We start from the raw sequence: 26,247 nt of genomic DNA on the forward strand, positions 1-26,247 counted from the left end.
AAATTTAATATCAAAACATAAATTATATATACTATATCCATTTATTTCTAGTTTTATATGTTGTCTCATTTGAGCCTCTACTTATATTAATAATATAGAGCTGTGTGTTTTTTAGCAGGTTCCCTTATCTCAGTGCTCACCTGAGTGTCTGCCCGGATACAGGAGGAGTCTGGAGGGGAGTCACAAATGTTGTTTTAAATGTGTCCCTTGTCAAAAAGACGAATACATCAATGTTTCAGGTACAAGATATCTGTGCTTTTCTGTGGTGTATAATTTGTGTGTGTGTGTGTGGTTGTGTAATTGAATATGTTTTGTTGTTGTTTACAGTGAATCCATACAAATGTGTGCCTTGTGGTAAGACTGAAGTGGTCGCCTGAACGCAGTACCTCATGTAAACTTCGCTCTGTGGAGTTCATCCCGTTTGAAGATGCCGTTACCATAATGATCATAGGTGGAACAGTACTTTTTGTGGTCCTCTCTCTCCTGACTGCTGTGCTCTTTGGCCTGAACTACAACACTCCAGTGGTGAAATCTGCTGGTGGTCCCATGTGTTTTTCCTGATTTTAGGCTGCCTCAGTCTCTGCAGCATCAGTGTATTCTTCTACTTTGGTAAACCTACTACTGCTTCTTGTATTTTGAGATATTTACCATTTCTGCAGTTCTCCACTGCTTGCTTGGCCTGTTTTGTTGTGCGCTCCTTTCAAATCGTCTACATCTTTAAAATCGCCGCTCAGTATCCCATGCTGCACAGACTGTGGATCAAATATCATGGACAGTGGTTGGTGGTTATGGCCATATTTATGTTACAGGGAACTTTGCTTCTCATTGTGTACACTTCGGCACCTCCTCAACCTCAAAGTGACACAAACTGGTACAAAGACAAAATCATTCTTAGCTGTGGCATTGATCTTAAAGTATACAGTCCCTGTGTTACACTGCTCGTGCTGCTCTGCTTTCTTAGCTTCATCTTATCATACATGGGAAAAGACCTCCCCAAGAACTACAATGAAGCCAAGACCATCACATTTTGCCTGTGTCTGTTGATTCTGACTTGGATCCTGTACGCCACCATCTTTATTCTCTACCGAGGGAAGTACATTCAAACAGTAAGCGCATTAGCAATACTGTCGTCTCTGTACTCGTTCCTCTTGTGGTATTTCTGTCCAAAATGTTACATCATACGTTTTCAACCGGAGAAAAACACACAGCAGTACTTTCAGGGACTCTTTAAAACTTATATCAAAACACAAGAGTAATGAGTCGCAGTACTTTATTATCATATGCTGTCTGAGCTCTGTGAAAAGATTGAGGAAAGGGGCAGGGCCTATTACTACAATTTAAGATATGTAGATTTAGTTTAAGAGTGCACATTTTTCTGCCTTTGTACTTTCTACCTAGACCTGTCACAATAACAAAATTGGAAGTGTGAAGTATTGTTTAAGTAAATAGACAATAACTGATAATAGTGAAACTAATTCATGCCTCTGACAAAAAAATTATTCTAAATCTATAAAATGAATTACAGCTGGCAGCCACAGCATATTGTGTAACATATTGTATATTGCATTATGCACCAGCAGTGGTAAACTTTGGTAAGATTATAGATTTAAGATGAAAATAATGACACAATATTTATCACAATATAGAGCACAGAAGGTCTTTTATTTTTATTATGGAGTTCATAATTTTAATAGTGTATAGTACTTGTATTTGTAATTCTATTGAGTGCTAAATAAAATAATTAACTACACCAAGTTGCATTTAATAAGCTGTTAATCATTATTAAACTATTTTTAACACTTTGATCTTTTTATGAGCCTCCCTTTCTTTTTAAGGACTGCAGGTGGAAATGAGCTTCTTAAGTTAGAATCTGATACTGCATCTTTGCCTCTCAAAGATACTGCCATGTAATGCCTGATATTTTAAATGTGTGGTAAATTTAAAAATATATAGTTTCTTTCTTATTATTCTTTATCAAGTTCTTCACATGATAAAAAGTATGTTGCTTATACAGGAGTAAGGGAATTATGGGAAGTGTACCTTAAATACGTGGGTATTTAAGCAGCATGGCAAAAAAGTCACATGGTCCTATATTATGCTAAATTGACTCTTGTGAGCTTTAGGCCAGATTCGAATGTTGTTACCTCCTCAAAACCATACCTGGAGGGATTTAGTTTCATTCACACATGTTTGAGTAACTTATTATTAGTCTGTCTCCAAAGCTCAAAAAGCTCTGTTCCACCTTGTGGTATCATGTAGCAGTAGTTTTCATGTTAACAGCTACCATTTACCTTAAGTTCAGTAGAGGTCTGAAATCATCTAAAGGATTCTATTGAAGATGTGCAGAGTTTATAAACACAGTAGAGCATTTCAGGTATTACCACATGCCATCATAAGGTGGAACAGAGTGTTTTCTGTTTGAGAGAAGGATAGAAAAATGTGTAATATTGGCTCTTTAACTGACACTTTCCTAAACAAAAACATGTTTGTAGTACCAATTGTAATTGTTGCTGGATTAGCCTACTGTTTAAGGCATACAAGTTACATGAGCCTTTTCGTGTTCGTGTGGTTTTGGTGTCAGTCGTGCAGAATTTATTTGAAATAGGAAGTGTAGATAATACGGTTGAATTAGTCCATTTGTTTTCATTTGCATTATATTCACGTAGAGGAGGAGACATTTTATAGTCATTTACATATAGGTGTTGTGGCCAGTATTTGTCATGAGTCTTAACTTCATACTTATTACTTCTAACAACCTCTAGAGGGCGCAACATATTGCCATAGAATTTTATAGCCCATGTGTTAGAGCTGCTGGCACATCAGCTGGGGGTGTTCCACATTATCTTTATTTGGTGGGATGTTTACAAGTTATCATGATGACACCATAGCAAACACTGTTGTGATTGTCCAAAAACTCAAGAAACACACAAAATGAGCTTTCATGGTCCTGTGTAGGTGTTTGATTTTCAACCAAAAGGTAGCTTGTGACTGTAATTTTATGTGCAAGAGACTTGTTTAACAGCATGAATAATCTCACCTGTTGGAGTTCCAGCTAAATCAGCTATTTGTGATCAAATTGTGTTAAAATAAAGCACAGATTAAAGTCTAATAAAGCCTCAGACAGAGCAGAGCCTACAGTTAGCATCACACAAAAACAAAACACAATACATACACCACGCTCCCACCCATGGCTAAAATGACGTACTAAAATAAAAATGACTATTACTCCTTCCTTAGACACTACTGCAATTAAAAGTACCACTACCACTGTTACTCTGTGTTACTGAATAACCTGTGTGAAATGAATTAAACAATGGACTTATTCAGAAGCTGACCCATGTTATGCTCAAATGCGTCATGAAGTTTTGCATTCGCTACCATTATGTAAATTTTGTCTCCAAACATACATGATCTTGTCCATTTAAACATTTGTACCTCCTGTACATCCTGCATAAGAGTCTAACATGGAGCTGTATTTTGTGTTCTTATGTTTTGAGTGTGTTGTATTTGGAGGAGGCAGCATTAGGGCATCTGAATTTTACCAAGAAGGAGACTTTGTGATTGGGGGACTTTTTAATATCCATGAGGATGATCATCCCCAATACTATAATACACCAGAGGCCCTGCAGTGCTCTGGGTGAGTCAAAAGTCAATTTTTACAATTTATTTCTCTGGGTTTTAACCTCCTAAGACCCGAACTCTTGCATGGCATGTTTTATTGATTTCTCTTTGTTATTTGGGCTGACTGGGACCTGATGAGTGCAAAAACAAAGAATTATATTTTTATAATAGTTTTATATGTTTCCACTTATGATATATAAAATGCAAATTTTAACAATTTTGATGGAACACAATAAAGTCACAATTGAATAATGATTTGCAGAAACTATTTATTAAGTGCCTGAACAACCCAAAATGTGTTGGACATATACAGTCGTGGATAAAATTGTTGGTCCCCCTCTGGTAATGAAAGAAATATCAACCATTTTTACAAAAATAACTTGAAACTAAGAAAAGCAATAACAAATAAAAAATTCCTGAAAAATAACCAATGAAAATCAGACACTGTTTTTGAATTGTTGTTCAACTAAATTATTTAAAAAACAAACTAATGAAACTGGCCTGGACAAAAATGATGGTACCCCTAGAAAAGATTGTAAGTAACTGAACAATAGGGACATGTTAAACTTCGGTGTGTCCTTTAATTGGCATCACAGGTGTCTTCAAACTTGTCCTCAGTCAGTCTGCCTGTTTAAAGGGGGACATGTTGTCACTGTGCTGTTGTAGACATGATGGACACAACACTGAACATGGACCAGAAAAAGTGAAGAAGAGAACTGTGTCAGGAGACTAGAAAGAAAATGATAGACAATCAGGTTAAAGATAAAGACAATAAGACCGTCTCCAAGCAGCTTGATGTTCCTGTGATTACAGTTGCACATGTTCTTCAGAAGTTTAAGGTTCACAGGACTGAAGCCAACCTCCATGGATGCGGCCGCAAGAGGAAAATTTATGACAAATTGAAGAGATGGATCATACGAATGGAACCAAAGAGCCCAGAACAACCTCCAAACGAATTAAACGTGAACTCGAAGGGCAAGGTACATCAGTGTCAGATCGCACCATCCGTCACTGTTTGAGCTAAAGTGGACTTCATGTGAGGACACCACTGTTGAAAGTAAATCAGAAAAAAGTGAGACTGGAATTTGTCACAATGCATATTGACAAGCCACAAAGCTTCTGGGAGAATGTTCTTTGAACAGATGAGACAAAACTGGAGCTCTTTAGCAAGGCACATCAGCTCTATGTTCACAGACACAAAAATGAAGCACACTAAGAAAATAACACTGTCCCTACTGTGAAGCATGGAGGAGACTTGTTTATGTTCTGGGGCTGTTTTGCTGCATCTGGCACAGGGTGTCTTGAATATGTGCAAGATACAATGAAATCTCAAAACTATCAAGGTATTTTGGACCGAAATGTGTTGCCTAGTGTCAGAAAGCTTAATCTCGGTTGTAGGTCATGGGTCTTCCAACAGGATAATGACCCAAAACACACAGCCAAAAACACCCAAGAATGGCTAAGAACAAAACATTGGACTGTTCTGGAGTGTTCTTCTATATTTAAGGGAACCATCATTTTTGTCTAGGCCAGTTTCATTATTTTGTTTTTTCAAATCATTCTGTTGAATCACAGGTGAAAAGCAATGTTTGATTTTTGTTGGATAATTTTCTGTAATTTTTTATTTATTATTTCTTTTATCAGCTTCAAGTTATTTCAGTGATGAATGTTGATTTTTCTTTCATTGCCAGAGGGGTACCAACAATTTTATCCACGACTGTAAGTCTACATGTGTGGATGCCAGGTCCTAGGAGGCTACAGGTGTAGTACAGGTTACAACTGACAGTAGGAGCAGCAGCTCCCCTTCTGTCTATCTATCTATCTGTCTGTATTTTTTATTTATTTTTTTTTTTGTCGATGTGCATTCATTTATTTCTTTTTGAACATAACGTATTTTTATTTACATTTTGCTCATCAAATACAGTGTTTCTATGTCTGCACCTGCAGTTCAATTAGCAATTTATGGAATTTTGAGTGATATTTTTCAAGATTTAATGACCCTAAGCTACAATTGAGTAATAAATCAAAATGTATGTAAATGGATTCAAAATAAATAAATATTGAATAGAAAAAGCAAGATCACACAATTGCCATTTGGCCAAGTCCAAACCTTTTTAATACTGCATTTTGTTTTATTTTTATGTTTTTATCCCTCTTGTGATAGTTTTTGAATTATGTATATGTCTTATTTTGGTGTACATGAAAGAAAATGTTGTTGTTATATCTCAAAAAAAGTAATAGAACTTTTTTTTTTTCATTTTAGTTTTTTCATCTTGTTATTTTACTTTTACTTGAGTATTTTTTGCACCTATATCTGTACTTTTCCTTAAGTAACTCAATTGGGCAGTTATATAAATTATTAATAAGTCATATGTTCATTATCTTTATTTTTTCCAGTAAGAGATTTCTCAAGTCAAATTACCGGCGCTTCCAGCTGATGAGATTCACTATTGAACAGATCAATAACTCCAGTCTCCTCCTGCCCGGGGTCACTCTGGGCTATAATATCTTTGACCACTGCTCAGACACACAGAATATTCCAGGTGTTTTCCACATTTTCTCAGGAAAACACCCATACGCCCCTGGAGCACAGCACGCTACAATGTCTCCAAAGTCATCGCAGTGGTCGGAGCCTTCACGAGTCCTAAAACCAGAACTGTAGCTCCAATGTTTATGGCTCATCTGATTCCCATGGTAACTGAATTTACTTCTGTACATGTTTTAAGTGTTAAGCTTTGAAATTTGGATGTTTAAAGTGAAAAATATCCATCCAACAATCAATAAGATGTGTTATATATTGTTACCTCATCAAAAACATCCTGGTTTATTAGTCTGTCTCCATCTCCAAAGTTCAAAATGCTCTGCTCCACCTTCTGACGTCATCAAGTAGTTTTCAAGTTAACAGCTCCTTTCACCTTTACTGTTAGTTGTTTACCTTACCTTACTCAGTGTGGTACCTGAATGCGTTCATTGAACGATAGTTCATGAACGCATTCATGAATGTGAACTGAAACCACTGTAATAACAACAAACATTAGTAAACTACTCCTGAGCAAAACTAAAACATAAGTAATAAGTAATTTGTTAATAAGTTACTTGTTAACTCAGACTGATTGTAGAATTAAAATTTAAAATCGATTTCATGATGTAGATATTTGTGCAGTTTGAATGCTACAGATGTTCTCAGATTACATAACGAGCATTTAAACTGCACAAATCTCTCTATGCTAATATCGACATCAAGAAATCGATTTTTTTATTTTAATTGTAGAATCAGCCTGTGTTAATAAGTTACTTATGTTTTATTCATGACCATAACATTAGTTTTGTTCAGGAGTAGACACTAATGTTAGTCGTTGTTCGCCTTTACGTTTTTGCTTTTCTTACCTTGATAGTTGTGGTTAAATTCTTCATGGACAGAATATGTCCTTTGTTGACCTTGTTGGATGAAGATTTGGTGAATGGGCAGATTTATGAAGCGAGTGGAAAATACGCGAGACATTTCCACAGATATTTTGCCATAGAAAAGCATTAACGTAAGTGGCGTTTACCCGACATCGCTGCACTTCCGGCCATTGTAAAAAAGATCTATAGAGAAACTGCATGTGACGTCACAGCCTTGCCCTGATCCACTTCCTGCGGTCCCGCGAGCCAGACCGCCAATAGACTGCCATTGTAAAGTTAGCACATTTTCGAGTCATTCCTTTAATTTTCTCATTAAGACACACGCCAGAAAAGTGTTGTACACAGAGCTGTAATTAGCAGAGAGATAACGACACAGGGGTTCAGTTGTATCAGATCCCGGTTGAAGATGACAGATGAAACAAGTGAAGGTGCCATCAGAGTGCGAAATACCCATCCCTGAAATGCTGAGCAATACAGACTCAAATGTGAAAAAAGAAAACGACACCACAGTGAATGCCACAGACAGCGTAAACTGAATAGGCGTTATTCAACTGATTGAACTTATAAAATGAGCTGCATTTAGCCTAGTGTGAGAAATGCTACAGTCGGACTAGAGTCCTGACCCAGTGGGAGCAGCTCTGGTTCAGGCCAGGCTCAGAGGACCGGGAGCAGGGAGTAATGTTCGGTGCTTCGGCCTGAGAAGCGCTTTCCATGGGAAGAACCAAGTGTGCGGAGGATGGATCCCTCAAAACAACATATAGCCAACCAAACTGGATTCACACTTCTATCTGGATGCTGCACCACCTCGGAACCAGTCGCAGTATTGGAGTCCACAGCGCATTCTCACTTTCCCCACACAGAACCAGCGCGCGGACGACGGCACGGAACCGCTCGGATCTAATCCATTGCACACGGGTCTTGCTCGCCCCCCTCTGGAACCAGGACATGGAGAACGGAGCCTCCGGACCGATCTGACCAACGCACTCGGAGGACGGCAGAAGACCAAGGACCGGACCCCCTAATCCCGTCTTGAGAGGCTGTGCGCTACAGTGAGTGCTCCTATGTCTTTACAGCTGTTGGCTGCTGCTGTTACCCAAACTCAGTGCTTCTGCTCCGTGCTGATGTGCGGTGAGTTACGTACAAAGTTCTACATGCTGCTGTGGTGATAAGTTGGGATGAGGAGGATGAGGCCTGCGGTTTTAATGGGGAACATAAATACCTCTCACAATTGGAGGAACATCGGGAACATTGGGCTGATCCGTATGGGATGATGTCTGGACTTTTTTTTTTTTTTTTGAGGCTTTTTAGAGGGTGTGATGGGTTAATCGGGGTGGCACTCCCCATATTTCGCACACTGGCTGCCATAAAACTGGGAATTTATGACCCAACCACAGATAAGCCATGTCAGTAGAGCTACCATCGTCGGGACCGTCAATATGGCGGCCACAACAGAAACGGTCACGTGACTGCAGGTTCTCTATTACTGTCTGATGAACAAACTGGTGTCTGTGAACAGCATGTGCTTTTATTTAACTTTGTTCAATAGAGTGCCAAATTTCTTTAGTGTTCCAGGCGAAAACCTGGCTAAACACACCGTAAAGAGTCCTTAATAGGTAATGGAAAAACATTTAATCTCGCAAGATCACTAGCCACTTGCGTCGCATGCATCACTGAAACAAGACAAAACAAAGTAAAGCGCTCTACTGCGCATATCTCCAGCAGAAAGAGCCGCTGTCCTGTTTGGGATCATGTCAGTGTCTCGTAGGATTTCAGCAGATTTCAGGCGCTCCCATCATTTCTCATCATTTACACTCTCACCTGATTTAATGCATATGTGTCATTAAGTATCCCACTCACTAACTTAGCATGACTTATTTTATCACACGGCGATAAACTGTTTTAATGCCAACAACAGTGTTAGCTAGTGTTTAAATTTCATGTTAACCGCACAGACAACATCCGCTGTGTTCATAAACAAATAATTCATCTATACCATAGACCAGGCGTGTCAAACATATGGCCCGGGGGCTGGATCCGGCCCTCGAAGACCTTTAATCTGGCCCTCGGCTGATTACTACTAAAATATTAAAATTATATTTTCTATTAAAATATTGGTAATTTTCTGTACCATAGCAGCATCTGCCTCTGTGCGTGGCCCCTCCCACCAGAGCAGCACAAATGAAGAATTGCCTCTTTTCCAAACGCTCTTAAAGGTTGCATGGAGGATTTTTTTTTTGTTTCAAGTTGTCAATGATAGCATTATAGAGGTGCAGTAGCCTTGTAATTATGATGACCAAAAAAAAGAGAATAAAAATTCATCAACTCTGGACGTGGTGGGGCTAAACATTTGCCAATAGATAACGACACTGCCTCGTTATCTGTGAGCTGACAGGCTGTCAATCAAACTCCCTACGTTTCTAGCGTAACTGACTTGCCTGCGCGCCGCCGGTACATGGTTTACGTACGCCTGTCACGCAGTCCACAGACGCCAAGCCGCACAGACGCTGTTTACTCCACCAACGCAACAGTTCTTAGCGGCTTTTTTTTACCTATATCTTCCTCGCAGTTAGCACAAAGTTTGTTGCAATGGCAGACAAGAATCCAGGAGCAGTTAGCCGCAAAAGAAAGTCCGTTTTTGAGGTCGCTGAAAGAAGAAGACAAGGGGAAAAGCAGCGAAGCCAAACTAAGGTGATTCTTATAGATTCATTCCAGCGATGGCGCAACTGAAACAGACGCAGGGTCTAAAGACTGACGCATTGGTCGCCAAATTACTCCTGGACAGGTCACTTCTGCTTATTATGAAAACGTACTTTATTTCCAAGAGCTAGACAAACATTTTTCAGGACATGAAAGCGATATCCTATGTCTGAAAACGTAATTTTCAAGGCAAAGAAAGAGTCCGCTTGCTGCTGCATGTTGTAGCTAGTTCATTCGCACTGAATCTCCACGCAACCTTCTCTGCACCCCTTTCCTGCTCCTGTCCCCGCTGCCCGTTCCGCTCTTCCCCCTGCTCCTCACTTCTCCGGGCACGGAATCTCCGCGCACCCGCTCCCCTCTCCTCTCTCCTCTCCTCTCTCCCTGCTCCGCTCTTCTCCCTGCTCCTCACTTCTCGTCCGCGAACGAAATGTCCGCACACCCGCTCCCCCCGCTCCTCACTTCTCCGCCTTGCCTAACCAACACTGTAGTTAGTTGTTTACAAGTCATGTGCAGCGCACCGGCTGTAAACAAACCTGTTTCTGGCGTAAAGAGGAGGTGGGAGAAGGCGTTTCTACGTAGGGAGCTGTAGGGGAGGGGGGGTGGTTTCACGCATGCGCAACATTTGAAAAAGGACAAACAGTCGCTGGATTTCTCGTTCCTTGGAAAATCCTCTATACAACCTTTAAAGGACGATCGTTTTGACTGTTGACCGTGACACCCTCATCAGCAAAATTTGAAAAGTGGACACCAAGCACAGGATTTTCCAAGAAAAATTTACTTATTCGTATTTGCATACAAGTTCATGTTAAAACATTGTGTTGAAATTGCATTTTTCTTAAAGTTTCAGGTTGTTCATAATATTATAATATTTTGTAAAAGAAAGAGTTCATCAATTAAAAAAGATTTCTGTTATTGCTATTTTTGGGGTATGAGTTTTTTGATCCTTTGGGATCAAAGTAGGTTGGATACAGCTCCCAGAATCCCTTGCCATAGACTGTATGGTCTGTGCGGTAGGGGTGAAAGCTGCAGCTGCTAGTGTGGACTGAACAGACAGTTCAGTAGGGAAATACTGTTCCCTAAATGCTAATGTGAACCGTGGATGGATAAGGATGAAATCTAATACATAGTTTCATTGTCAAAACTGATCAAATAATTGCTGTCTGTCTTCATTTTAGGAACTATAAATGAACTATTAACTATAAACAATTCTGAACTTTGAATTAGTTCATATAGAAAATGAACTTTCCCAACACCTTTAATGAATGAAACAAAACACAAGAAAATAGTATAATATGGGCTCTTTATAATGTACTGAGTACTACCTGCCTCTGGTAATGTATGTGGACTGTACTGTACATTCATTCACCATTTGGTAACATTAAACAAAATGTCCTTGCTGCTCTTTTTCAGATCAGTTATGGAGCGTCCAGTTCTATTTTCTCAATGAAAGATGTATTCCCATCTTTTTTCCGCACTGTCCACCCCAATAAGGATGTGGTTGAAGTTTTAGTTCAGATGCTCCTGTACTTCAAATGGCATTGGGTGGCTTTCCTCAACATGGACAATGATTATGGCAACGACAGCCGCACTGTGTTCTTAAAGATGATTCAGGGCACCAGCATCTGCCTGGCCTACACCAAGAAACTGAATGAAAACACAAATTACAGAACTGTGTTTGAGCAGATAGAGAATCAAAAAATACAAGTCATCATAGTTTTTGCTACTGAATGGATAGTTGAAAATCTTATACCATCTGCTATACAAATGAATGTTACCAACAAGACATGGATAGCTGTGGATGCTTGGGCATTAAATAAAAACCTTCCCAAATTACCTGGAATCAAAAGTATCGGAACTGTCATCGGAATTGCAGAGCCTGTGATATCCATTCCTGGTTTTGATGAATTCATTAGATATTTGCAAATTGAAAATCAACCTGGGGAGTTTTGCAACCAATTTTGTAATTGTAGTGACTTGACTCCAGATGATATTTTGAGTGCAGACAACTCGTTCAATACCCCTGTGTATGTGGCAGTGTACGCCATAGCACACGCCCTACACAACATACTACAATGTGGAGACGACAAGTGCAACAAAAACATCACCGTCTATCCACATATGGTGAGTACAATCTGAGAAGGTTAAAAGTTTTATATTTCACAAAGTGTACTCTTACGAGCTTTAAGTCATGTTATAATGTTAATGTGGTCATCTCCTCAAAAACATACTCAGAGTTGAGTTTTGTTTAACATATGTGAGTAATCCTTTATTATTCTTATCTGTCTGCGTCTCCAAAGCTCAAAATGCTCTGTGTTATATCATGAAGTGGCACAGCAGTAGCTGTTCACTTCAAATATCAGCTGTTTGAAGTTAACAGCAATTCTAGTGAAGGTGTATGGGGTTTAAAAACACAGTGGAGCACTTCTCGTATAATCACATAACATCACAAGGTGGAACAGAGTGTTTTCTGTGTGAGAGAAGAACCCTGGGTATGTTTTTGATGAGGAAACAACATTATAACATCAATTAGAAATCAGCGTAACATGGGCCCTTTACCAGAACCAGCTGTAGGGATTGGGTATGTCAAAAAGATACAATTACTGTTATAACTACATTACTAAGCACTGTATTAGTATTAGGGGTGTCAAATTATCGCGTTAATTGTGATTAATTAATTACAGTCATATTTAGCGCGTTATGTTTTTTTAATCGCGTTAATCTCATTTTTAATCTCTAACTTTAGTGTTTCTGTATGTGAGTTTCTTTATTATAAAACCTGTTTTTATGTGTTGTTGGGACAACAACACACACACACACAAAACACATTTATAAATTTTTTTATTTCCGTAATTCCACTCATTGCTGGAAACTCACACAAAACGCGCGCAGTAACACCCGATGTAAACGTCATGTTAACGTTGGCGGCGTCAGTCGCACAATGGACGAGGTCGTAGAGCCAGTAGAACAGAGTCAGCAGTGCACAGGTAAAAACACATTCGTGTCTTGGAAATTATTCTCCCGACGTGAAATATAAAAGAAAATAACAAATATAATATCGCCTGAAAACAACCTGCATAGGCTCATGATGTCTGCACTACTGTCCTATAGTGACCTGCCACATGAGGGGACACACACACAAACACACACAAACAAACACACACCTTCATCATCGTCATTACCCTGAGAACGCGCGGACCACGTTTCCTTCCGTAGTTACTGCGCGGACATCGCTGTCCTCCCGTGAGCCGCGTGTGGATCGTGTTTTCTCGCGTACGCGGCGTAAACCGAGCTTCCTCCTGTGCGCCTCTAAACCAGAACTAACACCAAGACTAAAACCAGGTCTAAACCAGGACTAAACCAGGACTAAACCAGGACTAAACCAGGACTAAAACCAGAACTAAAACCAGGTCTAAACCAGGTCTAAACCAGGTCTAAACCAGAACTAAAACCAGAACTAAAACCAGAACTAAAACCAGAACTAAAACCAGGACTAACACCAGGACTAACACCAGGACTAAAACCAGGATTAATCCATTCCAGGACTAAACCAGGTCTAAACCAGGACTAAAACCAGTGATCTCATATATAAAGCATTTCTCTATCAATAATATTTTTAATATGGTTAAGGAAAGACTGGACTTTTTATTGTCTTTAAGAAGACAAAAGTTATTATGTTCAGATTTCCTCGTCTTTACTACTTTACAACAAACAGTTTCTTATTCATGGAGACTTGGGCTCAACAGCCAATTTGGAGAGATTTGTTAAACAATAAATGACTTTATAAAGTCACTTTTTAAAATCTATATTAGTCTTCTGATCTGCCACAATAATGTAATAATGAATTTAAATGAAAATACCTCAAATTGAAGGCTTTTCTCAGCAATTTTTGGTGAGATTAAAATGTGATTAATTAGATTAATTAATTACAGATCATAATTAATTAATCTCTGAATTTTTTTAATCGCATGACAGCACTAATTAGTATATTATTTTATGTAGTATTTACTCAAACAGTAAGTTGGCACTGGTTGTATCTTTGAGGTTCATGTGTTTTCCTGTCAGGTCCTGTCTGAGCTGAAGAGGTCAAAGTTCACTCTCCTGAACCACACTATTGAGTTTGACCAAAATGGTGACCCGACTTTTGGAGACTTGGACCTCATCACCTGGAACAGCAGTGGAGCAGCAGAGACAGTGGGACTCTACACCTTTCAGTCTGAGCCCCGTTTTTCCATCAATCAATCCAAAATACAATGGCACACCAATGGACAAGTATGTTTGTACAGGTCTACCTCCTCACTCCCTAAACCCCAGCTCCTACAGCCAGTCACGAACCAGTGCTAGTGCAGCCTCTGCAGCTCAGGGAGGGAATTCTGGAGGATCTGAGCTTTCATGTGAGGCACTGTTGCAGTGATTCCTGACTGGCTGCAGGTGCTAGGGTTTAGGTAGTGAGGTTCAGATCAGAGAGAGTATGAAATAATTAGCCACAGAATTGTTATCAGTAAAAACTTTTGATGATTTGATATCATCATTTTAAAATTTAAAATCAAAACATAAATTATATATACTATATTAGTCCATTTATTTCTAGTTTTATATGTTGTCTCATTGAGCCTCTACTTATATTAATAATATAGAGTTGTGTGGGGTTTTTTTTTTTTTTTTTTTTTAGCAGGTTCCCTTATCTCAGTGCTCACCTGAGTGTCTGCCCGGATACAGGAGGAGTCTGGAGGGGAGTCACAAATGTTGTTTTAAATGTGTCCCTTGTCAAAAAGACGAATACATCAATGTTTCAGGTACAAGATATCTGTGCTTTTCTGTGGTGTATAATTGTGTGTGTGTGTGTGGTTGTGTAATTGAATATGTTTTGTTGTTGTTTACAGTGAATCCATACAAATGTGTGCCTTGTGGTAAGACTGAGTGGTCGCCTGAACGCAGTACCTCATGTAAACTTCGCTCTGTGGAGTTCATCCCGTTTGAAGATGCCGTTACCATAATGATCATAGGTGGAACAGTACTTTTTGTGGTCCTCTCTCTCCTGACTGCTGTGCTCTTTGGCCTGAACTACAACACTCCAGTGGTGAAATCTGCTGGTGGTCCCATGTGTTTCCTGATTTTAGGCTGCCTCAGTCTCTGCAGCATCAGTGTATTCTTCTACTTTGGTAAACCTACTACTGCTTCTTGTATTTTGAGATATTTACCATTTCTGCAGTTCTCCACTGCTTGCTTGGCCTGTTTTGTTGTGCGCTCCTTTCAAATCGTCTACATCTTTAAAATCGCCGCTCAGTATCCCATGCTGCACAGACTGTGGATCAAATATCATGGACAGTGGTTGGTGGTTATGGCCATATTTATGTTACAGGGAACTTTGCTTCTCATTGTGTACACTTCGGCACCTCCTCAACCTCAAAGTGATACAAACTGGTACAAAGACAAAATCATTCTTAGCTGTGGCATTGATCTTAAAGTATACAGTCCCTGTGTTACACTGCTCGTGCTGCTCTGCTTTCTTAGCTTCATCGTATCATACATGGGAAAAGACCTCCCCAAGAACTACAATGAAGCCAAGACCATCACATTTTGCCTGTGTCTGTTGATTCTCACTTGGATCCTGTACTCCACCATCTTTATTCTCTACCGAGGGAAGTACATTCAAACAGTAAGCGCATTAGCAATACTGTCGTCTCTGTACTCGTTCCTCTTGTGGTATTTCTGTCCAAAATGTTACATCATACGTTTTCAACCGGAGAAAAACACACAGCAGTACTTTCAGGGGCTCATTAAAACTTATATCAAAACACAAGAGTAATGAGTCGCAGTACTTTATTATCATATGCTGTCTGAGCCCTGTGAAAAGATTGAGGAAAGGGGCAGGGCTAATTTCTACAATTTAAGATATGTAGGTTTACTTTAAGAGTGCAAATTTTTCTGCCTTTCTACCTTCTACCTAGACCTGTCACAATAACAAAAAAAACTAAGTAGACAATAACTGATAATACTGAAACTAATTCATGCCTATGACACAGTAACTCAAAAGCAAATTTAAGCCACAAAAAAATATTTTAAATCTACAATATGAATTCTGTTCTGATTACTGCTGGCACCCACAGCACATTGTGTAACATACTGTATATTGCATTAAGCACCGGCTTAGTAGTAAAGATATATTAAGATTATAGATTTAAGATGAAAGTAATGACACAATATTTATCACAATATAGAGCACAGAAGGATTATTTCATATGATTAAAACTGTTTTATATGTATATATGTGTGTGTGTGTTTGTGTATATATATATATAACTGTTTTAACCATATGAAATAATCCTTCTGTGCTCTATATTGTGATAAATATTGTGTCATTATATATATATATATATATATATATATATATATATATATATATATATATATATATATATATATATATATATATATATATATATATATATATTGTCATGTCTTTGGGATAAAAGACATCATTTCATAAGGTTCATATTTCATAAGTTAATAAGTCAGTTAAAAAGTAATAAATAAGTTAATTCATTGGTAATTAAATACGTTTATTTCTTTGTTGCCAAACTGTTAAAAATATTTGGGTAAGGTTGTCAGAGTGGGACATCTTCACCATTAAGGATCGTTTTGTTTTTCGTGCAGAGTGAGCGCTCTTATGTTACATATGATCTTTGACGTTTTTCTCCGCACAAATGGAGCAGTTCCACGGCAGAAGTCCGTATAACTTTCTTGTACACGCTGATTTTGTTTCTAACGTTTGAACCTTGGCAAATTTTCGTCTTGTAAGTATTTGAGAGTTCACAAGCACTTGTTTGGGGCTGTGTGTGTGTTTTCTTTCTTTTCATATGAATATTGGAACTTGTTGCTAACTACTGCAGTAATACACATGTATAAGCTAGCTACTTATATTTGTACATCAAACGTGCTGTGTAGTTGGTAATGTTCATTTCTTTTTCTGTATGTTTCAGTTACTATATTAATGTATCACCACATGCAAGAGACCTCCATAAAACAAGAAAAGTACGCCTTGTGTACGGAGCTTTCTTTATTAGTTCGCTGGCTGTCTAGCTTCACCCAGTCACGTGTCGTGAGGACAGCACATATATATATATATATATATATACACAAAATTGTCTTCTATTTTAATTATGGAGTCCATAATTTTACCAGTGTATAGTACTTGTATTTGTTATTCTATTGAGTGCTAAATAAAATAATTAACTACACTAAGTTTTGTTTCATTCACACATGTTTGAGTAACTTATTATTAGTCTGTCTGCATCTCCAAAGCTCAAAAAGCTCTGTTCCAACTTGTGATGTCATGTCATGTAGCAGTAAGTGTAGTAAAAAAACATCAGGGAAACAGAGGTACCTCCACCTGCAAAAGGTAGCGATGTTCCCTGTTAACACCGCGGGCTGTCCTCATCTCAAGTTATTACCATAACTCATAAAACAGCAGCATGTAGCCTATAACTTTGTACGCAACGCACCGCACATCATCCCAGAGCAGAAGCACTGTTTGGTTTACTGTACAGCAGCAGCCGACAACAGTAAAGACTTGGGAGCACTCACCTTAGCGCACAGCCCCTCAGGACGGGATTGGGGGTCCGGTCCTTGGTCTTGTGCCAAATGTGTTGGTCAGATAGGTCCGGAGGCTCTGTCCTCCATGTCCTGGTTCTAGACGAGGGCGATTAAGACCAGTGCACTATGGTCTGGGTCCAAGCGGTTCCGTGCTGTCCTCAGCGCACTGGTTCCATGCAGGGAAATCAAGGATGCGCTGTGAATTACAGGTCTGGGCGGACTGCTCCTGTCCTCTGTGCTCGAGAACTTCGGCTGGTTCCAAGCTGGTGCAAAGCAGTTCTGAACTGGGCCTCCCCAGGGCCTCCTTCCGGTGGGACATGCCTGGAACATCTCCCGAGGGAGGTGCCCAAGAGGCATCTGGTACAGATGCCCGAGCCACCTCAGCTATCTCATCTCGACTTGGAAGAGCAGCGGCTCTACTCCGAGCTCCTCCTGTGTGACGGAGTTCCTCACCCTATCTCCAACTGAGTGCCCAGCCACCCTGCTGAGGAAATTTATTTCGAGTGCTTGTATCTGCGATGTCGTCCTTTCAGTCATTACCCAGAGCTCATGGCCATAGGTGAGGGTAGGAATGAAGATTGACCGGTAAATCAAGAGCTTTGCCTTTTGGCTCAGCTCCCTCTTCACCATAACGGTCCAATACAGTAACTGCATTATTGCAGATGCTGCACCGAGTAATAATGATATACATATTACAAATAGAAATACATTTATCATTAACGCACACAGTACATGTCCAACACAACGCAATCGAAACAACCGCTCAACATAACACTGGGCAGGACAAGGCCAAACATGCCCCTCAAAGTGGACTGAACCATTATAGCGACCACTAGGGAGAACATGGAACAGTCCAAATGGCGATTACCACAGGAGCTTTTATACATAGGTGGCCAGTGCGTGTCATGATATTGCATCTTAACTTCATACTTGTTACTTCTAACAGCCTCTAGAGCACAGGTGTCAAACATGTGGCCCGGGGGCCAGATCCGGCCCTCCAAGACCTTTAATCTGGCCCTCGGCTGATTTTCTACTAAAATATTTTTATTCTATTTTTTATTAAAATCTTGTTAATTTTCTGTGGTGTTTATCACAGCAGCGTCTCCAGCGTCTCTGTACGTGGCCCCTCCCACCAGAGCAGCACAAATGAAGACTTGTTTCTTTCCAAACGCTCTTAAAGGACGATCGTTTTGACTGTTGACCGTGACACCCTCATCAGAAAAATGACAAAAATGAGAAAAGTGGAGCCGAGTGCAGGATTTTACAACAAAAATTGACTTATTCCTATTTCTACAAGTTAATTTTAAACAAGTTCATGTTAAAACATTGTGTTGAAATTGTATTTTTTTTAAGTTTCAGGTTGTTCATAATATTATAATATTTTGTAAAAGAAAGAGTTCATCAATTAAAAAAGACTTCTGTAGTAGATTTGTGTTTCTCTACACAAATATTTGATCTTATTGTTATTTTTGGGGTTTATATGACATGAGTTTTCTGATCCGCCCCTTTGGGATCAAAGTCAGTTGGATACGGCCCCCGGACCAATATGAGTTTGACACCCCTGCTCTAAAGGGTGCAACATATTACTATAAAACTTTATAGCCCATATGTTGGAGCTATTGGCATTTCAGCTGGGGGTGTTCCACTTTATCTTTAAGGACAGTGTTTTACTACTTTTACTTTGTAAAGTTCCACCACTGCCACTAGAGTTGCAAAAATGCAACTACAACCCCTTTTTAAAATGAAAAACAAATAATAATTGTTCAATGTACAGTGAATCATTTGAAGGGTGAGTTATAGACCTGCAATTCATCCGAAGGCATGCTTCAGGGCCTACAACCAATTAAGACGCATGCAGTGCGTAACTTGCATAACTGGCAAACTAGCACTTGAATATGAATGCACATTACCAGAATGTAGAACTCCACTGACCATTGCAAGGTAAAGACATAACATTATCAATATAATGTGGTACAAGGCTTAAGGTAAAGTAGGCCCAAGCACACCTTTAGCACAACAAAGAACAGATAAAGTACAATGTAACAACTCACTCTCAATTACACACATTAAACAGCAAACACTTGCATAAGATGCACAAAATGCACACAGAGGACAGCTTATACTCAAAGACAGGTAATAATGGTCTGCGTTACTAAAACACTGCTGCTTGCAACGAATCCTCTGACAGACTGACAACTTGCTACTGGATGAAGACTTCAAGGCATCTTCTGATTGGACGAGAGTCACTCGGATAAGCAGAAAAAAAAATGGATAGATGGATGGACTTATTCAGAAGCCAGCCCATATTATGCTCAAATGTGTGATGAAGTTTTGCATTGGCTACCTTTATGTAAATTTTTCCTTTCAAACATACATAAAAACGATCCTGTCCATTTAAACATTTGTGCCTCCTGTACATCCTGCATAAGAGTCTAACATGGAGCTGTATTTTGTGTTCTTGTGTTTTGAGTGTGTTGTATTTGGAGGAGGCAGCATTAGGGCATCTGAATTTTACCAAGAAGGAGATTTTGTGATTGGAGGACTTTTTAATATCCATGGGGACGATCATCCTCAATACTATAATATACCAGAGGCCCTGCAGTGCTCTGGGTGAGTGAAAACTTCAATTCTTACAATATATTTCACTGGATTTCAAAGGTGTAGTACAAGATGTAGTACAGACAGTAGGAGCAGCAGCCACCCCTTCTATCCATCTATCTATCTATCTATATTTTTTGTCCATGTGCATTCATTTACTTCTTTTTTAACATAACATGCATTATTATTTACATTTTGCTCATCAAATACAGTGTTTATTCTATGTCTTTGAGGGCCATGCTATCTGCATATTGCTTTTCTGGGTGAGAAATGGCACTTTTTGATCCAAATATTAAAGTCAATATAAATAATTATAAAAAAATAAAAGTCACGCTTGTGATGCAGTATGTGTAATTGTTTTGAATCACATTTAATCTCTAAATACAATTTCTACATTATACCATCTGCAGTTCTTGTTGTGATTTATGCCATTTTGAGTGACATTTTTCAAGACTTAATGACCCTAAGCTACAACTGAGTAATAAATCAAAATGTATAAAAAAAAAAAAAAAAGATTGAATAGAAAAATCAAGATCACACAATTGCCATTTGGCCAAGTCCAAACCTATTTTATTTTATTTGTATATTTTTATCCCCTTGTGCGGTTTTGTTTTGGTGTAAATCTCAAAATATGTCCAAAGTAGTAGTAGAAGTTTTTTTTTTTTTTTTTTTTTTTTTTCATTTTAGTTTTTCATCTTGTCATTTTACTTTTACTTGAGTATTTTTTGCACCTATATCTGTACTTTTCCTTAAGTAACTCAATTGGGCAGTTTTATTACTTATTAATAAGTGATTTGTTCATTATTTTCTGTTTTGTTTTTTCCAGTAAGAAATTTTACTTGTCGAGTTACCGGCGCTTCCAGATGATGAGATTCACTATTGAACAGATCAATAACTCCAGTCTCCTCCTGCCCGGGGTCACTCTGGGCTATAATATCTTTGACCACTGCTCAGACACACAGAATATTCCAGGTGTGTTCCACATTTTCTCAGGAAAACACCCCATACGCCCCTGGAGCACAGCACGTTACAATGTCTCCAAAGTCATCGCAGTGGTCGGAACCTACACGAGTCCTGAATCCAGAACTGTAGCTCCAATGTTTATGGCACATCTGATTCCCATGGTAACTGAATTTACTTCTGTACATGTTTTAAGTGATTGTTTACCTAGCTTTGAAATTTGGACATTTAAAGTGAAAAATGTCCAGTAAAGGTCCTATTTTATGCTAAATTGATTGTTGTGAACAATCAATAAGGTGTGACCTCTTCAAAAACATACCTGGAGTTGTGTTTTTTTCTTTTTTTTCATTCACACATGTTTGAGTGATCCTGGTTTATTGATCTGTCTTCATCTCCAAAGCTCAAAATGCTCTGTTCCATTTTCTGATGTCATGAAGTAATAGTTTTCCACAGCTCCTTTTACCTTTACTGTTAACTGTTTACCTTTTACTGAATGAAACAAAACACAAGAAAATAGCATAATATGGGCTCTTTAAATAGTCATTCAATTACTCAAGAACAGGAGTAAAAGTATACTGTTATTAAAGTACTCTGAAAAGTACCATTTAGTCAAGTAAAAGTAAATGAGTAAATGTATCTGAGTATTGCCCACCTTTGGTAATGTGTGTGTAAAGGAAGAATTAAAAAAATCTGATGACATACATTCATTCACCATTTGGTAACATTAAACAAAATGTCCTTGCTGCTCTTTTTCAGATCAGTTATGGAGCAGCCAGTTCTATTTTCTCAATGAAAGATGTATTCCCATCTTTTTTCCGCACTCTCCATCCAAATAAGGACATGGTTGAAGTTATAGTCCAGATGCTCCTGTACTTCAAATGGCATTGGGTGGCTTTCCTCAACGTTGACAATGATTATGGCAACGACAGCCGCACTGTGTTCTTAAAGATGATTCAGGGCACCAGCATCTGCCTGGCCTACAACAAGAAACTGAATGAAAACACAAATTACAGAACTGTGTTTGAGCAGATAGAGAATCAAAAAATACAAGTCATCATAGTTTTCGCTACTGAAGTAACAATTGACCAGCTTATACCATCTGCTATACAAATTAATGTTACCAACAAGACATGGATAGCAGTGGATGCTTGGGCATTGAATAAAAACCTTCCCAAATTACCTGGAATTAAAAATATCGGGACTGTCATTGGAATTGCAGAGCCTGTGATATCCATTCCTGGGTTTGATGAATTCATTAGATATTTGCAAATTGAAAATCAACCTGGGGAGTTTTGTAACCAATTTTGCAACTGTAGTGACTTGACTCCAGATGATATTTTGAGTGCAGAGAACTCGTTCAATTTCCCTGTGTATGTGGCAGTGTACGCCATAGCACACGCCCTACACAACATACTACAATGTGGAGATGACAAGTGCAACAAAAACATCACCGTCTATCCACATATGGTGAGTACAATGAGTTTAAAGGTTTTATATTTCACAAAATGTACTCTTTTGCGGTTTAACTCAGGTTATAATGTTGTCACCTCCTCAAAAACCATACCTGGAGTTGAGTTTTGTTTCACACGTGTGAGTAACAGCAGTAGCTGTTCACGTCAAACATCAGCTGTTAACATTGATTCTAGTGAAGGTGTATGAGATTAAAAAACACAGTGGAGCACTTCCCGTATTATCACATAACATCACAAGGTGGAACAGTGTTTTCAGTTTGAGAAAAGAACTCAACAAAGCACAACTCTGGGTATGTTTTTGATGAGGAAACAACATTATAACATTGATCAGAAAACAGCGTAACATGGGCCCTTTACCAGAACCAGCTGTAGGGATTGGGTATGTCAAAAAGATACAATTACTTTTATAACTACATTACTAAGTACTGTTGTATTGATGTATTATTTTATGTAGTATTTACTCAAACAGTAAGTTGGCACTGGTTGTATCTTTGAGGTTCATGTGTTTTCCTGTCAGGTCCTGTCTGAGCTGAAGAGGTCAAAGTTCACTCTCTCTGAACCACACTATTGAGTTTGACCAAAATGGTGACCCAACATTTGGAGACTTTGACCTCATCACCTGGAACAGCAGTGGAGCAGCAGAGACAGTGGGACTCTACACCTTTCAGTCTGAGCCCCGTTTTTCCATCAATCAATCCAAAATACAATGGCACACCAATGGACAAGTATGTTTGTACAGGTCTACCTCCTCACTCCCTAAACCCCAGCTCCTACAGCCAGCCATGAACCAGTGCTAGTGCAGCCTCTGCAGCTCAGGGAGGGAATTCTGGAGGTTCGGAGAGAGTACGACTTAATCATATCACATCATTCAGTCATAGAATTGTTATCAGTAAGAGCTATATTTGATTTTATCATTTTAAAATTTAAAATCAAAACATATGCAGTTCCTTTAATGCCATAGAGAGGAACATTCTAAATAAAGCAATAACATTTTCACATGAACAAGCGAGTGGTGAACCCTCCACCAGATGCAGAGTGCACCTTTAAGGATGAACTATATTAGTCCATTTATTTCTTGTTTTATATGTTGTCTCATTTGAGCCTCTACTTATATTAATAATATAGAGCTGTGTGTTTTTTTAGCAGGTTCCCTTATCTCAGTGCTCACCTGAGTGTCTGCCCGGATACAGGAGGAGTCTGGAGGGGAGTCACAAATGTTGTTTTAAATGTGTCCCTTGTCAAAAAGACGAATACATCAATGTTTCAGGTACAAGATATCTGTGCTTTTCTGTGGTGTATAATTGTGAGTGTGTGTGTGGTTGTGTAATTGAATATGTTTTGTTGTTGTTTACAGTGAATCCATACAAATGTGTGCCTTGTGGTAAGACTGAGTGGTCGCCTGAACGCAGTACCTCATGTAAACTTCGCTCTGTGGAGTTCATCCCGTTTGAAGATGCCGTTACCATAATGATCATAGGTGGAACAGTACTTTTTGTGGTCCTCTCTCTCCTGACTGCTGTGCTCTTTGGCCTGAACTACAACACTCCAGTGGTGAAATCTGCTGGTGGTCCCATGTGTTTCCTGATTTTAGGCTGCCTCAGTCTCTGCAGCATCAGTGTATTCTTCTACTTTGGTAAACCTACTACTGCTTCTTGTATTTTGAGATATTTACCATTTCTGCAGTTCTCCACTGCTTGCTTGGCCTGTTTTGTTGTGCGCTCCTTTCAAATCGTCTACATCTTTAAAATCGCCGCTCAGTATCCCATGCTGCACAGACTGTGGATCAAATATCATGGACAGTGGTTGGTGGTTATGGCCATATTTATGTTACAGGGAACTTTGCTTCTCATTGTGTACACTTCGGCACCTCCTCAACCTCAAAGTGATACAAACTGGTACAAAGACAAAATCATTCTTAGCTGTGGCATTGATCTTAAAGTATACAGTCCCTGTGTTACACTGCTCGTGCTGCTCTGCTTTCTTAGCTTCATCGTATCATACATGGGAAAAGACCTCCCCAAGAACTACAATGAAGCCAAGACCATCACATTTTGCCTGTGTCTGTTGATTCTGACTTGGATCCTGTACTCCACCATCTTTATTCTCTACCGAGGGAAGTACATTCAAACAGTAAGCGCATTAGCAATACTGTCGTCTCTGTACTCGTTCCTCTTGTGGTATTTCTGTCCAAAATGTTACATCATACGTTTTCAACCGGAGAAAAATACACAGCAGTACTTTCAGGGGCTCATTAAAACTTATATCAAAACACAAGAGTAATGAGTCGCAGTACTTTATTATCATATGCTGTCTGAGCCCTGTGAAAAGATTGAGGAAAGGGGCAGGGCCTATTACTACAATTTAAGATATGTAGGTTTAATTTAAGAGTGCACATTTTTCTGCCTTTGTACTTTCTACCTAGACCTGTCACAATAACAAAATTGGAAGTGTGAAGTATTGTTTAAGTAAATAGACAATAACTGATAATAGTGAAACTAATTCATGCCTCTGACAAAAAAATTATTCTAAATCTATAAAATGAATTACGGCTGGCAGCCACAGCATATTGTGTAACATATTGTATATTGCATTATGCACCAGCAGTGGTAAACTTTGGTAAGATTATAGATTTAAGATGAAAGTAATGACACAATATTTATCACAATATAGAGCACAGAAGGATTATTTCATATGATTAAAAATGTTTTATATATATAATAATTGTCTTTTATTTTTATTATGGAGTTCATAATTTTAATAGTGTATAGTACTTGTATTTGTAATTCTATTGAGTGCTAAATAAAATAATTAACTACACCAAGTTGCATTTAATAAGCTGTTAATCATTATTAAACTATTTTTAACACTTTGATCTTTTTATGAGCCTCCCTTTCTTTTTAAGGACTGCAGGTGGAAATGAGCTTCTTAAGTTAGAATCTGATACTGCATCTTTGCCTCTCAAAGATACTGCCATGTAATGCCTGATATTTTAAATGTGTGGTAAATAAAAAAATATATAGTTTCTTTCTTATTATTCTTTATCAAGTTCTTCACATGATAAAAACTATGTTGCTTATACAGGAGTAAGGGAATTATGGGAAGTGTACCTTAAATACGTGGGTATTTAAGCAGCATGGCAAAAAGTCACATGGTCCTATATTATGCTAATGCTCCTCAAAACCATACCTGGAGGGATTTTGTTTCATTCACACATGTTTGAGTAACTTATTATTAGTCTGTCTCCAAAGCTCAAAAAGCTCTGTTCCACCTTGTGGTATCATGTAGCAGTAGTTTTCATGTTAACAGCTACCATTTACCTTAAGTTCAGTAGAGGTCTGAAATCATCTAAAGGGTTCTATTGAAGATGTGCGGAGTTTAAAAACACAGTAGAGCATTTCAGGTATTACCACATGCCATCATAAGGTGGAACAGAGTGTTTTCTGTTTGAGAGAAGGATAGAAAAATGTGTAATATTGGCTCTTTAACTGACACTTTCCTAAACAAAAACATGTTTGTAGTACCAATTGTAATTGTTGCTGGATTAGCCTACTGTTTAAGGCATACAAGTTACATGAGCCTTTTCGTGTTCGTGTGGTTTTGGTGTCGGTCGTGCAGAACTTATTTGAAATAGGAAGTGTAGATAATACGGTTGAATTAGTCCATTTGTTTTCATTTGCATTATATTCACGTAGAGGAGGAGACATTTTATAGTCATTTACATATAGGTGTTGTGGCCAGTATTTTTCATGAGTCTTAACTTCATACTTATTACTTCTAACAACCTCTAGAGGGCGCAACATATTGCCATAGAATTTTATAGCCCATGTGTTAGAGCTGCTGGCACATCAGCTGGGGGTGTTCCACATTATCTTTATTGGTGGGATGTTTACAAGTTATCATG

The 26,247-nt window shown here is 38.6% G+C and overlaps 2 protein-coding genes and 1 pseudogene across 2 annotated transcripts; all 3 read left to right on the forward strand.

Annotated features, from left to right (window-relative positions):
- The window catches only part of LOC129412342 (taste receptor type 1 member 1-like), a 6,959-nt pseudogene extending 5,412 nt beyond the window's left edge, over nt 1–1,547 (forward strand).
- A 1,917-nt stretch (nt 1,548–3,464) lies between these two features.
- Nucleotides 3,465–15,878, forward strand: LOC110158073 (taste receptor type 1 member 1-like). Its single transcript, XM_055165901.1, is given in 7 exon segments — nt 3,465–3,637; nt 6,019–6,182; nt 6,185–6,315; nt 11,134–11,844; nt 13,786–13,992; nt 14,393–14,516; nt 14,604–15,878. Coding segments are annotated over 7 exon segments (2,436 nt in total). The 3' UTR covers nt 15,530–15,878.
- A 1,629-nt stretch (nt 15,879–17,507) lies between these two features.
- LOC110158072 (taste receptor type 1 member 1-like) lies at nt 17,508–24,626 on the forward strand. The gene is given in 8 exon segments (XM_020922499.2): nt 17,508–17,676; nt 19,803–19,926; nt 20,741–21,038; nt 21,631–22,341; nt 22,864–22,899; nt 22,901–23,071; nt 23,490–23,613; nt 23,701–24,626. Coding segments are annotated over 8 exon segments (2,559 nt in total).
- Nucleotides 24,627–26,247: the final 1,621 nt, after the last annotated feature.

Source organism: Boleophthalmus pectinirostris, unplaced genomic scaffold, assembly GCF_026225935.1.
Source record: "Boleophthalmus pectinirostris isolate CB_2022bp ecotype Guang Dong unplaced genomic scaffold, ASM2622593v1 HiC_scaffold_8, whole genome shotgun sequence".
In the NCBI taxonomy this organism is placed as follows: Eukaryota; Metazoa; Chordata; class Actinopteri; order Gobiiformes; family Gobiidae; genus Boleophthalmus; species Boleophthalmus pectinirostris.